At 33.4% G+C, this 14,751-nt stretch overlaps 1 protein-coding gene across 1 annotated transcript in view; it reads left to right on the top strand.

The window, feature by feature from the left end:
- The window catches only part of LOC134856002 (uncharacterized), a 32,208-nt gene continuing 17,457 nt past the window's right edge, over positions 1-14,751 (top strand). The window contains exons 1-4 of the mRNA XM_063872374.1: positions 1-19; positions 664-847; positions 924-968; positions 2,233-2,355. Coding sequence (XP_063728444.1) covers positions 820-847; positions 924-968; positions 2,233-2,355 — 196 coding nt within the window. The 5' untranslated portion in view covers positions 1-19; positions 664-819. The remainder of the gene's footprint in view (positions 20-663; positions 848-923; positions 969-2,232; positions 2,356-14,751) is intronic.

Raw genomic sequence — 14,751 nt, 5'->3', positions numbered from 1 at the left:
CCAATACTAAGTGTTTGAAGTTAGCACCATTTCCCATTTAGGATTGTTTTGAAAAATTGCTTCTTCCTTTTTACATTGAGCCCAATATTTGAAACTTTTCAAAATAACAATTGACTAAATTTATTTTACAGATCACGTGGTTGAAGTAGTGTTTTAAAGTGTATCAGGTACAAAGCATAAGCGGAAAGTATAAAAACATTTTATCAAAAAAAATCTCTCCCATAAACTTTTTTAGGAAACTTTTCGAAGCTTACTACCAAAAGCAGAAATTTTTTGCGCCCGCTAATCTTGCAAATATTGGACCATTAACCATTAGAACAAACCCCCCCCCCCCCCCCCCCCACTCAATTGATTTAAGGGGGAGATTGTTCACTTGTTTTTCTACTTGACATTTGTTTTACTTGAGGGGATAGTTCACTTGGTCGATGTTGGAGGGGATGGGGGGTGGGGGTAGGGCGTTAGAGATTGTTTACATGTGCCCAAAATTTGGTTCGTAGAATTCTATTAGAAAAATAAAAAAAATTAGGGTTGTCCACCAAAAATATTTCGTTAAAATAGTGCAAAAAAGGTTGTGCTAAGGAGAGGCAGTGTCCACAAAAAACCATTAATAAATCCGCCCACGTCATTTTGATAATTATATAAGTGTTATAATTGCATTGCCAGCTTTCATCCATCGTAATTTGCGGCCTAATTGTTACTAAATTTGTTCACAAAAATATCCCAATATCTATTTATTCTACTTTTTATTTGCGGCCATCTGGACTTCATATGAAATTTTGTTCAGCAGCAATTTTAGCTTATTTTTAAAAGTAGAACGACATGAGCAAAATATTTCTCAAATTTGCAGGTTATTTCTTTTTTACCTCTATTTAAATTTTTTCAGAATTATTTGGGTTTAATTACCACTATGCTTTGTTTTGTAGGTTTTCTGCTATTAGCCACATTGCCTAGTACGTTTGGATGGTATGGTAAGTCTATTGTCTTTTCTTCGGTATTCAACTATTTCAACCGTAACCGTTTATCGGTCCGAAAAGTTAACCTTTTTTTGGGCTTCACCAAAATAAAGAACAAAGAGCTCGTTTAAGCGCAGAAAGTGGACACTTTTTGGACCAACATTATTGCTAAAAAAAAACTGAAAAAAAATTAAGTTAGAACAAAAAAGATCAGTTTTTTCAATTTTCTAATTTTTAGGTCTACTTTTCAGGAAGAAATTAATCAGAGCATGGTGAAGAAAAAAGAGAAAATGAAAAATGAATAAAAGGTTCTTGATTACAATGGTTTTTCGGAACTGAGAATTTTAAAAACCTTTTATTCATTTTTCATTTCCTCTTTTTTCTTCACCATGCTCTGATTAGTTTCTTCCTGAAAAGTAGACCTGCAAAATTAGAAAATTGAAAAAGTTTTGAATTGAACATTTTCCAAATATTCTCATCTTATATCATTTAGTGGTGCCAAGTCTAAAAAAATTGAAAATTAAATTAAAATGGTTAGCCCCTTTTTCATTTTTCATGAATTGAACTTTTCTTCGAGGCTTAAAGGCGAGCGGTGCGAGCTCATGCCAGTATTTCAGACTGGTTTGCAGTTATGCCATCACTAAGTTAAAGCGGGGTCAATCAGTATGAGCTTGCGATGCAACTTGAATTACCAAAAAAAATCAAATGGCAAGCATATCGCATTTCCAAAATTATAGTGCTTGTTATCGTTGTTTTGCTGAATTAGATCATATTTGTAATTTTGTGTAACTCAAAGTGCATCGAAACCGAAAACTCATATTGACTGACCCTGAATTACGGGTTCCACAACCGCAAACCAGTCAGAACTGCTTTTATAATTAGCATCAGGGCTGAAAAAGCGGTTGAGAGCACACACCATGCACTATAAGCGATTAACTTCGATTCTTTCTCACCTATTAAAGGTGACTAAATAATTTTTTGGGAAAGCAAAACTTAAGAAAAAGTTTCCTTCAAAAGTGCTTTCGGTTTTTCAAAAACTGTCCTATCTAAAAAAGTGCTGTATTTACCAAAAAGCTTGCATCGATTGGATAGTAAATGACTTTTGAGCCGGATTGAAATGTCGCGCTTAAAAATGATTGCAGATGAAATAGTTTATACATATGAGAGAAGGATCTCTTCATCTTTTTGGGAGATATTAAGTATTCAAAAAATGCACAAAAACATATTTTAAAACAGTAGTTCAATAAAATATTGAACAATTGGTGTGTTGTTGTCGCAGATTATGACGTTGACTATGACTATGACTACAGAAGCTACTGGTTGAAGAAAAGATCTTCATCAAACGAGAACAAGAACGGAACCGAGGAAGAAAAACGGACATCCCTAAGAGATAACCCAAATGGTGAGTGGATAACTCTTCAATGCTCAATATATTAACAATGATGACCGGTTTTGTGCAAGGAGCACAGAATGTTCCGACCATAGTCTTTAGAAAACTACCGTTAAGAAAGTTTTTTTTTCAAATTAGTGTAGCGTTTTTTACTTGGTGTGATGGAAGGATATGACATAAAATTATAATTAGGGCATATTAGACAGTAAAACTAATGCAGACAAATTAGACAAAGATTTTTGTAGAAAAATGACTAGGATAACTAAAAAAAATTAAAAAGATTTGCAGAAAAATTTAAAGTTTTTTCAAGGTTTGGTTCCCAAAATGAAGTTAAAAAACTCCTAAAATTAGTTTTACTAGCTTAAAATTATGCTTTCGGGTCTTCAATTAGGCATAGTTTAGCTCTTGTAAGCCTGCTCGCTTGCTTCATTCGCTCGAGTTAAGACGAAAATACTAATTTTCAAACTGGGAATTTTTTTCGAAATTTTTTATTGTGATTCGCATTACGACTAAAAGAGCTTTAATATGATATATCACTCATCCCAGCCCGATCATTATTTGTGGTAACAAATTTTGCGTTGAAAACAAAAAGCAAAAAAAAACTAAAACACACCCGAATACAAAATTCCTCCCCATTTTCTATGGTCGGAACAACAAAAACTCTCAAATTTTTACATTTTAGAAGATAATTTTTTTGAAGCACATTATACCCGAACAAACTAATTATCTGGAAACGATCTCTTTTTGGGTTTGCTTCGAATCAGCAAACATATAATTCTACAATTAAACCCCATGAGATGAGCGGATATGCGGATAAATTGAACCGTCGACTTGTTTTGGCTACTCAAAACCGTCTAAAACAAAAGCAAGTCCTTATTAGCAAAAAAAAACTCAAGCAAAACAAATCAATATATTTTGAGCCATTGCAATAAAAAAAGATATCTCTCTAAGTAGCCGAGTTTGCGTCTCGAGGCTAGCAACAAATATCAGCAAGATCGATTGAGTTTTCATTGATTTATGTATTCTGATGCTATGTATTATACTAGACACAATTTAGTTATTGTTTATTGCAATTAAATTACTTTGGCTTGCAACAATAATAATTTGCACTCGGATAAAATATTATTTGGTAAAAGTCTGGCTGAACTGGCAATCGACAAAATCATTTTGCGGTTATTTTTTGATTTCCTAATAATCGAAGACTCAACCAGGGGGCATAAGTGTGACACAGGGGTCCCAAGAAACTAACAGGGTCCCTTATGTAAATAAAGTGCTTCAAATCGGTTTAATTTAATGCTTCGGTAATTTCAACTAAAGTATGGAGTATGTTAGATCCAATGAGGCAGGCCAATTACGCTTGAGAAAAAGCTTTGAAACTGCCAATCGGCGCATATTGATCGAGTTACTTACTGTATTTAATTAAACATAATGTGGTCTGGAATACCTTTCTCACACTTGGTGTTTAGCGGAACCCCTCTATCGCACTTATACCCAACCAGGGATTTTTGGGAATTACAGAAGCTCAAGTTATCCTCACTGACTTGACTCTGAGTACCATTGTTGTGTATCGTTGTCCGGTTCGTCATATTCCAATTTTCTAAAACAGACGGAATACTCATCATTGATAACAAAAACAATGGTGTTTTGTTATCGGCTGATTCAATATTCCGTTTCAAAAACTTTTCAATTCCACCGAAGCATTATGGTTCCGACGTTCAAAGAAAGTGAGGAAAAAATACAAACGGGGTGTTTTTTTATTCAGACCACTTTTACAAAATTCTGGTCCCTCGGCGATCGATCTCTCAATCTGCATGGGGCCAGCCTAGTGTGCACATCACTATACCAACCTGCAATGACTCTGTCTGAAAGTGCTTGTTTTTATTATCCCGCACTACAAAATCATTCCAAATTGAACGGAGGCAGCTAATTGGTTTCTTTCACTCCATACATGACTCAAATTGCAACGCTTAGTTTTGATATTTTCAGCCTAAGTTTCATAGTTTTGCCTATATTTAATTTACCAAAAACTACCCGAGACCAATTAAATGGCAGTGGGGTCCAGAAGTGTAATAGAAGGGTCCCAAGGAACTAACCGGGTCCCTAATATAATAAATGGCCTCAAAATTATTCAACTTAGTGCTTTGATGACGTCAATTAAATTATCAAATAATTTTACTCGAATGAGGCACCTTTAAGAAAAAGTTTTAAAACGACCGACCGATGCTTTTTGAGTTAGTTAATTGTGGTACTTGCGATTTGGGACTACTCTCTCATACTTGGTTTAAGCCGGGACCCCTCTATCGCACTTAATCCGGCAGCCGGAACATTCAGGGCTCTGCCCTAATACGAGCAGTCCTTGTTAAGAAGTTCGGAAAAAATTGGTTGATTTCGATGCTGTTCTGTTTCCACTCATTACGATGACAACCCCGACTTGATATTTGAAAACTTACATATGAACATTTTTGTGCCACTTGTTGGAAACTCTCAAATCTGATCACTACTGTGTCAACAAATTTTCAAATCAAGTTCATGTTTTTTCTTCTCCCAAGTTCAATTTGGGACCAAAGTGGTTTCCGAATCAAGTTGATCGTCTTTTTTGATCAACTGTTGTCTGTAAGACTACAGAATTAGTTAAGTCTGATTTTGCACGACAATCTAACTGTCAAACAAATCAATTAACATGCTGTTTGTTATCTTTCATATAACCTCAGTCAAGAAAAAAAACTTAACTGTTGCAGCAATGGTAAAAATGGTTTCTGATCGATTTAAGTGTCTAAAAAATTGAATTAAATCGAACTAAAATCCATTTAAAAAAACCCCTGATTAGATTAATTTAAGTTTCTCATAAATCTCGAAGCAGCTCTTAAATATGCTGAAAAATCATAGAAAATGACCAGTTAAAATCAGATTATTGTCAAAAACCTAAATTACAGATGAAAAAAGGTTCACAAAAAATCAAAAATTGATATCGAAAAATTGCAAAGAAATCATCGACAATTATCTTTGTGAATCAGATATTGGGCAAAATTTGTGTGAAAAATAAAAAAATGGTCAATATAGATCAAATTTTGAGCTTGAAATATGCAAGGAAATCATAAAACGTTATCAATAGTTTAAAAACAATTTTTTTCTTATGCTACCTTACTGAGTTAGAACCGATGTGGTTAACTCATAGAGTAATTTCGGATAGGGTACACCGTCTGCTCGTCACGCTATCTTATTTTCGGCCGGATAGATTCGTGCAACTTCTTAGTCTAATACCGATCCTAATCTTACTCTTATACTATTCTAGTCTCAGGTTGTTTAACTAGTCTCTGCTAGGCTCAATAGATCTAGGGTATACTGGTTTATTGCGGCTGCTGAAGTTCTCTTGGAGAGGCAACTAATTTCTAAGTTAAATTCAAATCTCTCTGGTGCTGAAATTACAAGTAATTTCAGCACTTACAAATAAGTGGGTTGTTAGTTAGATGGATCATGATTGGTTAATATTAAATACTTTACAGTGGTAAAATATCTAATTTATCCAATCATAAAATGTAGTTTAGATCAGGTTCCACCCATCCGGGTTTTACAGAGTTTTTTAGAATAGTCTTTCTGCAATTCAAAGGATGGATGATGGACGTTGGTATTTGGCGAACATCATATTTTTTCTGGGTTCTCTTGTTAGAGAAGTTCCAGGTTCAATCGCTGTGTCTTCTCATGACAACGACTGGGTTTTCGCAACAAACTCAAATCTGATTTCAGAATGGTTGGCTATGACAGGTTTTTCTGTTCCATGTAGAGAACTTCTTTTGGGTTGACCTTGTCTGGGAATGGCGTGGAGATTGTGCGTGGAGGGGATGCCTGGTTACTCGGATCTGTACGTATACTTGAACATCGAGGTGGTCATTGTTCTAGTTCAATGAAGTCCTTTTCTGCGAAGTCAAGTCGTACTCTAAATCCTTTGAGTTGTGATTGTGGGCGGCATATTGATTGTGGTTGGCCATTCTTTTTCGAGTGTAGTGGGGTCATTTTGTCTTTGGATGTTCGTCTTTGGTGTTGTATGCTGATCTATATACTGCAAGGTGTAATTTACATTTTATAAAATTTTTATTAGTTTGGTGTTTTAATTAACATAGGCGCTACGCGCAATACACCGAAGGCATAGAAACTGAAGCAAAAACCAAACAACTTGAACAACTAATAATTGAAGAATAACAGTTCTAGAACAAAAAATCGTACTAATACATGTATACACCAAAATTTTGCTATATCGAGAAAGAGCCTGAAATAACAGTTCTAGAACTAAAAATCGTACTAACACATGTATAGGTTAAATTTTTGATATATCAACGAAGATCATAAAATAACACTTCAATAACTAAAAATCGTACTAACACATGTATACACCAAAATCTTACTATATTGACAAAGAGCCTGAAATAACAGTTCGTGAGCTAAAAATCGTACGAACACATGTATACACCAAAATTTTGCTATATTGGCAAAGATCATGAAATAACAGTTCGAGAGCTAAAAATCGTACTAACACATGTATACGTCAAATTTTTGCTATATTGACAAAGATCATGGAATAACAGTTCTAGAGCTAAAAATCGTACTAACACATGTATACACCAAAATTTTGCTATTTTGACAAAGATCATGGAATAACAGTTCGAGAACTAAAAATGGTACTAACACATGTATACAATAAAATTTTGATATATTGACAAAGATCATGAAATAACAGTTCGAGAACTAAAAATTGTAATAACACATGTATACACTAAAATTTTGATATATTGACATAGATCATAAAATAACAGTTCGAGAACTTAAAATGGTACTAACACATGTATACGCTAAAATATTGCTATATTGACGAAGAGCCTGAAATAACAATTCTAGAGCTAAAATCGTACTAACACATGTATACACCAATATTTTGCTATATCGACAAAGAGCCTGAATAAACGTTGTAGAACTCAAAATCTTACTAACACATATATACACCAAAATTTTGCTATATTGACAAAGAGCCTGAAATATTGACAAAGGACCTGAAATAACAATCGTAGAACTAAATGTCGTACTTACGCATTGTAGATCAATTTCTATAGCTATAATAAAATACAAAAGATTGTGTTTGTATGTGTAGCAAAACGCCTCCTGTTTTACACCTAATACAAGTATACACAGACCAGTTAATTGAAACTACAGTGTACCTATTACAAGTATACACAGATCAGTTAAACTAAAGAAACTGTGTACCTAATACAAGTATACACGATCAGTTGATTGAAACTACAGTGTACCTAATACAAGTATACACAGCAGTTGAAATAGAAAAACTGTGTACCTAATACAAGTATACACAGACCAGTTGATTGAAACTACAGTGTACCTAATACAAGTATACACAGCAGTTGAAAAAACTATGTGTACCTAATACAAGTATACACAGACCAGTTGATTGAAACTACAGTGTACTTAATACAAGTATACACAGCAGTTGAAATAGAAAAACTGTGTACCTAATACAAGTATACACAGATCAGTTGATTGAAACTACAGTGTACCTAATACAAGTATACACAGCAGTTGAAAAAATTGTGTACCTAATACAAGTATACACAGACCAGTTGATTGAAACTACAGTGTACCTAATACAAGTATACACAAAAGTTGAAATAGAATAACTGTGTACCTAATACAAGTATACACAGATCAGTTGATTGAAACTACAGTGTACCTAATACAAGTATACACAGCAGTTGAAAAAAAACTGTACCTAATACAAGTATACACAGAATAAACGTTGTAGAACTAAAAATCTTACTAACACATATATACACCAAAATTTTGCTATATTGACAAAGAGCCTGAAATATTGACAAAGGACCTGAAATAACAATCGTAGAACTAAATGTCGTACTTACGCAATGTAGATCAATTTCTATAGCTATAATAAAATACAAAAGATTGTGTTTGTATGTGTAGCAAAACGCCTCCTGTTTTACACCTAATACAAGTATACACAGACCAGTTAATTGAAACTACAGTGTACCTATTACAAGTATACACAGATCAGTTAAACTAAAGAAACTGTGTACCTAATACAAGTATACACGATCAGTTGATTGAAACTACAGTGTACCTAATACAAGTATACACAGCAGTTGAAATAGAAAAACTGTGTACCTAATACAAGTATACACAGACCAGTTGATTGAAACTACAGTGTACCTAATACAAGTATACACAGCAGTTGAAAAAACTATGTGTACCTAATACAAGTATACACAGACCAGTTGATTGAAACTACAGTGTACTTAATACAAGTATACACAGCAGTTGAAATAGAAAAACTGTGTACCTAATACAAGTATACACAGATCAGTTGATTGAAACTACAGTGTACCTAATACAAGTATACACAGCAGTTGAAAAAATTGTGTACCTAATACAAGTATACACAGACCAGTTGATTGAAACTACAGTGTACCTAATACAAGTATACACAAAAGTTGAAATAGAATAACTGTGTACCTAATACAAGTATACACAGATCAGTTGATTGAAACTACAGTGTACCTAATACAAGTATACACAGCAGTTGAAAAAAAACTGTACCTAATACAAGTATACACAGACCAGTTGATTGAAACTACAGTGTACCTAATACAAGTATACACAAAAGTTGAAATAGAATAACTGTGTACCTAATACAAGTATACACAGATCAATTGATTGAAACTACAGTGTACCCAATACAAGTATACACAGCAGTTGAAAAAAAACTGTGTACCTAATACAAGTATACACAGACCAGTTGAGCTGCTGGCAGAAAATCATACAGTGACTAGCTAAAACTTTGTAACCACCTGTTCAGAATGGCAAGGGAAGAATTGAAAATTTTTTTTTCTAAGAATTAAGGTGTAAAATTTATTGGTCGTACATTAAAACAGATTGTAAATTCTTAAAACACTTAGTCCAAAATGCTCGTACTCTTCGACGTGACCTGCATTGTCAACTGTGACCCTCTAAGAGAATGAATAAAATGCAGTAATGGTAAATTTCAAAAAAGATTCAAAGAAAATTATCACAAAGAACTCATCTACTGCTAGTCAATCAAAAATATAACAAGGTACATTTGAACGATTTGAGTACATTTGAGAGACATAACAAAAATTTGTCTACAACTAGACATCCAGAAAGAGTAAAGCAGTCTTAAGCGTACTACTAATAGGCGGTGTGTAAACGTGATACAACGCCTTGGGTGAACTCGAGCGTAATGGACGGGTTCTCGAGAAAGAACTCAGACAGGCTTACTTCGTTTGTGCATGGAGCGGGAAAAAGATTTAAATCTATCAGAAACCGGCGTTTGTCACTAATAACAACGTGTGCAACATCTTTTGGCGTTGGTGCCCGACTGACAAGTCCACATGCCGGATTCTTGCACTTCAGAACTTTTCCCTGCAACCGAAAATGATTTCAGTTTTTATTCAACAACGATACAATAGTTTTCAATGCAATACAAAAGCATTGTCTGAATTACACACCTTGCTAAGTTCAATGACTTCAACATTTTTGATGTTGCACGAGGAGCAGGTGTCGTGGTTCGATTGTTGAATGCCCCACGACACAACTTGGACAACTTCGGTAACACAAGAGACCGCATCATCGGCAAGTGTTTCTTTCACCTTTTCGAATTCGCCATTGGAGTCCATTGTTGGGACAATCGAAAGAGCCTGAATTGAATATCAGAAAACATATGCAAAATATATAAAAAGTTGATTTAGCAAGAACTCACGTTAACGACAGGTTCTTCGTTGAACAGTTTCACGCGACCGTCTACTGTGACAATGGTTGACGGCGTGTGGATGTCATGTATAGGGTCCCAGACATTGACAGTCACCCTTTCACCAGTCTTGGTGGCAACTTGCAATTCATTCAACTCGTGATTAGGGAGATGCTCTACTTTTCTGCTTATAATTACGCAGTAAAAAGCAACTTCCCTGTCGACAAGTGCATCCATATTTGAAAAATCAGTGATCTAAACAATGGGCTAAACATAAATATCTATTCCCACCTCAATAAAGGATATATATGTGTAAGAAGAATACTGCACGCACCAAATTGGGATTTTCAAATTTTTGCCATAAATGCTGTACAGACGACGTTCCACTGACTTTGGTATAACTGCCAACCATCAGTACCATTTGGCCTGGATCCCGTTTATCCGATTTTGGTGGCGCGCTTATTGAAACGGGTGTCTTCTCGGATGAGTATTTCATAAATACGCTGTGTTTTGATTTGTCAAAACACAGACCTCGCAGAACGTCGTTTTCTGTTTGTATGTGAAATTCAAAGAAGGAGTTTGCTCCCTTTTCTCGCAACCCTTTCACTGCATGTAAGAAACCACATGTCGGCGAATTCGATGGAGACTGGTTTTAGATCCACGTGACTGGGAACTGAATTTTGCGACAAACTATTTGTGTGGTTTATTGTCTTCGCCTTCTCGCGCTTCGTTCGTGCCCATTCTGCCTGGTACACTTTCCGATCCATCTTTGACTTTGTTAATTTCTTAACATTACCACAAGTGTTATTTGATAAATTGTCCAGCAGCATAATATTGGCAGCGGGTGTTGGATACATATCTTTCTTTTCACAAAGAATAACATAAGCACAACCCCAATCAGGGACATGGTGGTGCGATATGGTGCAATCGTTAACGCAAAGGTACTCATGAGCGGTTTTTATGACAGAAAAGTAATGACCGTATTCAAAAGACCCCGTGTGAATAACAGCAGCCTTTACTCCGTAATCACATCCACCAATTTCGATTGTTTCACCAATTGTGACTTCTGCTCTAGAGTAAACGCGATTGCCAGCGACAAACATGTAACGCGCAATCAGCAAAATAACAGTATTTGCAATATGGGTTGGTTCTTTAGTTGTTATTGCCCTTTCTGAGATACACGTGGAATTTGGACATATTACATTAACGGCTTGGTTGGCGAAGTGATTGACCACAAGCTCCTGCAGAAGTTGACCATTGCGTGGAGGACTTAAAACTAACGCAGAAGTAGTTTCAGGTCTTCTCCATGACACATTACACAGACAACACGTGAAATTATCTGAATACGATATTTCAAAGAAATTCCATTGGCCCTCAGATTTAAATGCATTGATAATTGACAGTAGTACCTCGGAAGCATCGTGCTGATGTCCATAGGTATATGAGAAGCTGTAATTCAAATCAAGATGCTGGAGAATTTTAACTTTGGAAGTAGACGCATTGATGAAAAAGTTTTCTGTGGACAGCATTTGACAAAATATCTCTTTCACAGTTGAAATTAACACGCCACCATGGTCAAATTCAGTAAGTCTACTGAGCCGATCTCTGATGCAAGCGCTTGACAACAAAAGCTGAAGAACAGAATTGAGATAGCAACTGTTGTCATCATTTGCAATGCCCGTGGGTCGAAATGGCTCCATTACATGACTGAAAATAGAAGTAACATAAAATTTAACATTTTGCTTTACGTTATTGAGTCCACGCTCCAACAAATTCTTTTTTGAGAAATACAAAAGCTAATTTGAAAATTAATTACCGGAAAGATATAGCTATAGATAAATCTTTAAAATAAATAATTTAAAATCATTTTTGATGTAGCTGCAACCCAAAAGCAAGTGGACAAATCTCGTTGGCAGCGTTCCCTGTAAATCGTTGTACGCTAATTGGTGATATACAGATCTTTCTGAAAATATCCTAAACAGAACAATAAATTGAAAATCATTTTTTGCTTTTAACTACATAGCTAAGAAGTAAAACATCAAATTTCACAATCAAACAACAAAGACGCTAACTAAATAAATAAATAAATGAACGGACAAACCAACAAATGAACGAACAAACCAAAAATAAATAAACATAAATAAATAAATGAATAAATAAATACATACATGAATAATAAATAAAAGCAAAACTAAATGAAAGAAAATAATTAAATAAATATAGCAATAAATATCAACGAATAAACAAAACACACCTGATAAATAAATAAACAATAAAAAAATAAATCAATACATAAATAAATAAATACATACATAAATAAATAAATAAATAAATAAACGCAAAACTGAAATGTACAAATAATTAAATTAACTTGAAAAAATATATATCTCATGAACAAATAACCAAACAAACAGACCCATAATATAAATAAATGAAAGTAAATGAATTAAATAAATACACATACATAAATAATAAAAGCAAAACTAAATGAAAGAAAGAATAATTAAATAAATATAGAAATAAATATCAACAAATAAACAAAACACACCTGATAAATAAATAAGCAATAAAAAAATAAATCAATACATAAATAAATAAATAAATACATAAATGAATACATAAATAAATAAATATATAAATAAATAAAAGCAAAAGTGAAATGTACAAATAATAAAATAGACATGAAAAAATATATATGAACAAATAACCAAACAAACAGACCCATAATATGAATAAATGAAAATTAATAAATGAAATAAATACACATACATAAATAATAAAAGCAAAACTAAATGAAAGAAAGAATAATTAAATAAATATAGAAATAAATATCAACAAATAAACAAAACACACCTGATAAATAAATAAGCAATAAGAAAATAAATCAATACATAAATAAATAAATAAATACATAAATAAATACATAAATAAATAAATAAATAAAAGCAAAAGTGAAATGTACAAATAATTAAATAGACATGAAAAAATATATATGAACAAATAACCAAACAAACAGACCCATAATATAAATAAATGAAAATAAATAAATTAAATAAATACACACGCAGAAATAATAAAAGCAAAACTAAATGAAAGAAAGAATAATTAAATAAATAAACAAAACACGTGATAAAAATAAACAAAAATAAATATGTATATACATAAATTATAAATAAATATAAGCAAACTAAACATAATTAAATAAATAGAAGAACAGATAATTAAATAAATAAAGATGAACAAATAAAGAAACAAACATACGCAATCACGTGACATAGCGCGATATAGACCAGCCCACATGATAATTGATAACTGTGGACGTTATTTGTCGACACTTGACAACAGACAACATTAAAAAAAAAACCCGTTACACGATACCATAACACCTTGACTAAAGTCTTCGGTGTAATGATTTTGGTTAGTTGTTTTCACAAAAGCTTTTGTTTTAGTTCGGTTATTTTGAAGAGTTACTCACCCTTGAGTACCTCTTATTAAAAATAGGAGTGTGGTCACAAAGTGTGGATGTAGCGCGGTGGGTTAGGCCGGCTATAGAGCATGCTCAGGACGTCCTCTCTGGTGGGTTAGGCCAGGAGTGGGAGTATGATTTCGTGCGGTTTCTGTGAGAGGTCCTGTTATGTGATAACTTTTTATGTTGGGTTTATTGTGGTTTTTCTTATGTTTCGTTGGTTGTGTCCTTTTTTCAAAAATCAAATTGGTTTTGGTATGGGTTTGTCTTTCGACTTTTTTGTGTTTAATTATTTCTTTCTTAGACTTTATAGTTTTAAACTGGGTTAATCCGGTTTGGGTACCGTTGGTTTCCTTTTCTTAGTCATGCTGTTATTCTATGTGTTGTGGTGTTTAGTAAGCTGCGTTGGTTAGTTTTGTTTAGTATATAATTCCTTTCCAACCGGGTTAAAGGAAAGTTTGAAACTTGTTATCGTGTGTTGGAGTTGTTGAGTGTGAAAGCTTGAAACTGAAATTCATTATTTAAACAATTCTTCGTGGGCGAGCTGTGCGAGTTTGGATAGAATTCTTGTGCGAGTGAATGGAAATATCAAAAGGTTAGTACTGCATTTTCGTCTTATCAATTTACTACATAGAATTTCAATTTTACTGCTAGTTTTGGGGAAAAATTAAGTTACAAATTTTCATCATTATTAGAATTACTGCTTTTAGGGAAATAATTTATAAATTAATTTACTACATTGGTATGAATTTTATTTAATTTAGCTGGTGCAAAAGATTATTAGAGTTTTGAACAATTTGAAGAAGTTTTCTATTTTTTATTTTTCTTTTGTGTATTTTCCAGATGATCGTGAGATGAAGACTAAAAATCTAAATGAGACATGGATAAAGAATGGTTAGTTTTTTCATTTGAATTTATTAGTGAAGAATATGTATATATTATACTTACCTGTTAGTCGTCGGGGAAAAAACCGTGGGGGAAGATGTCGTGTATTATGTCGGAATTAGTTAGTAATTTTGCTAGTATGCGAATGATGTTTTTAGTTTGAAGCAGTGGCCAAAGCAATTGAAGTGCTTTAATGGTTTTTAGTTCTTCAGTGCCAACTGCAAAATCATAAGGTGTGTTTTGGATGAGATTATACAATTTGTGATTGTATTTA

This window comes from Symsagittifera roscoffensis, chromosome 1, assembly GCF_963678635.1.
Source record: "Symsagittifera roscoffensis chromosome 1, txSymRosc1.1, whole genome shotgun sequence".
Classification (NCBI taxonomy): Eukaryota; Metazoa; Xenacoelomorpha; order Acoela; family Convolutidae; genus Symsagittifera; species Symsagittifera roscoffensis.
The sequence above is the reverse complement of the archived record's forward strand: the minus strand, read 5'-3'. Positions and strand labels throughout refer to the sequence as shown.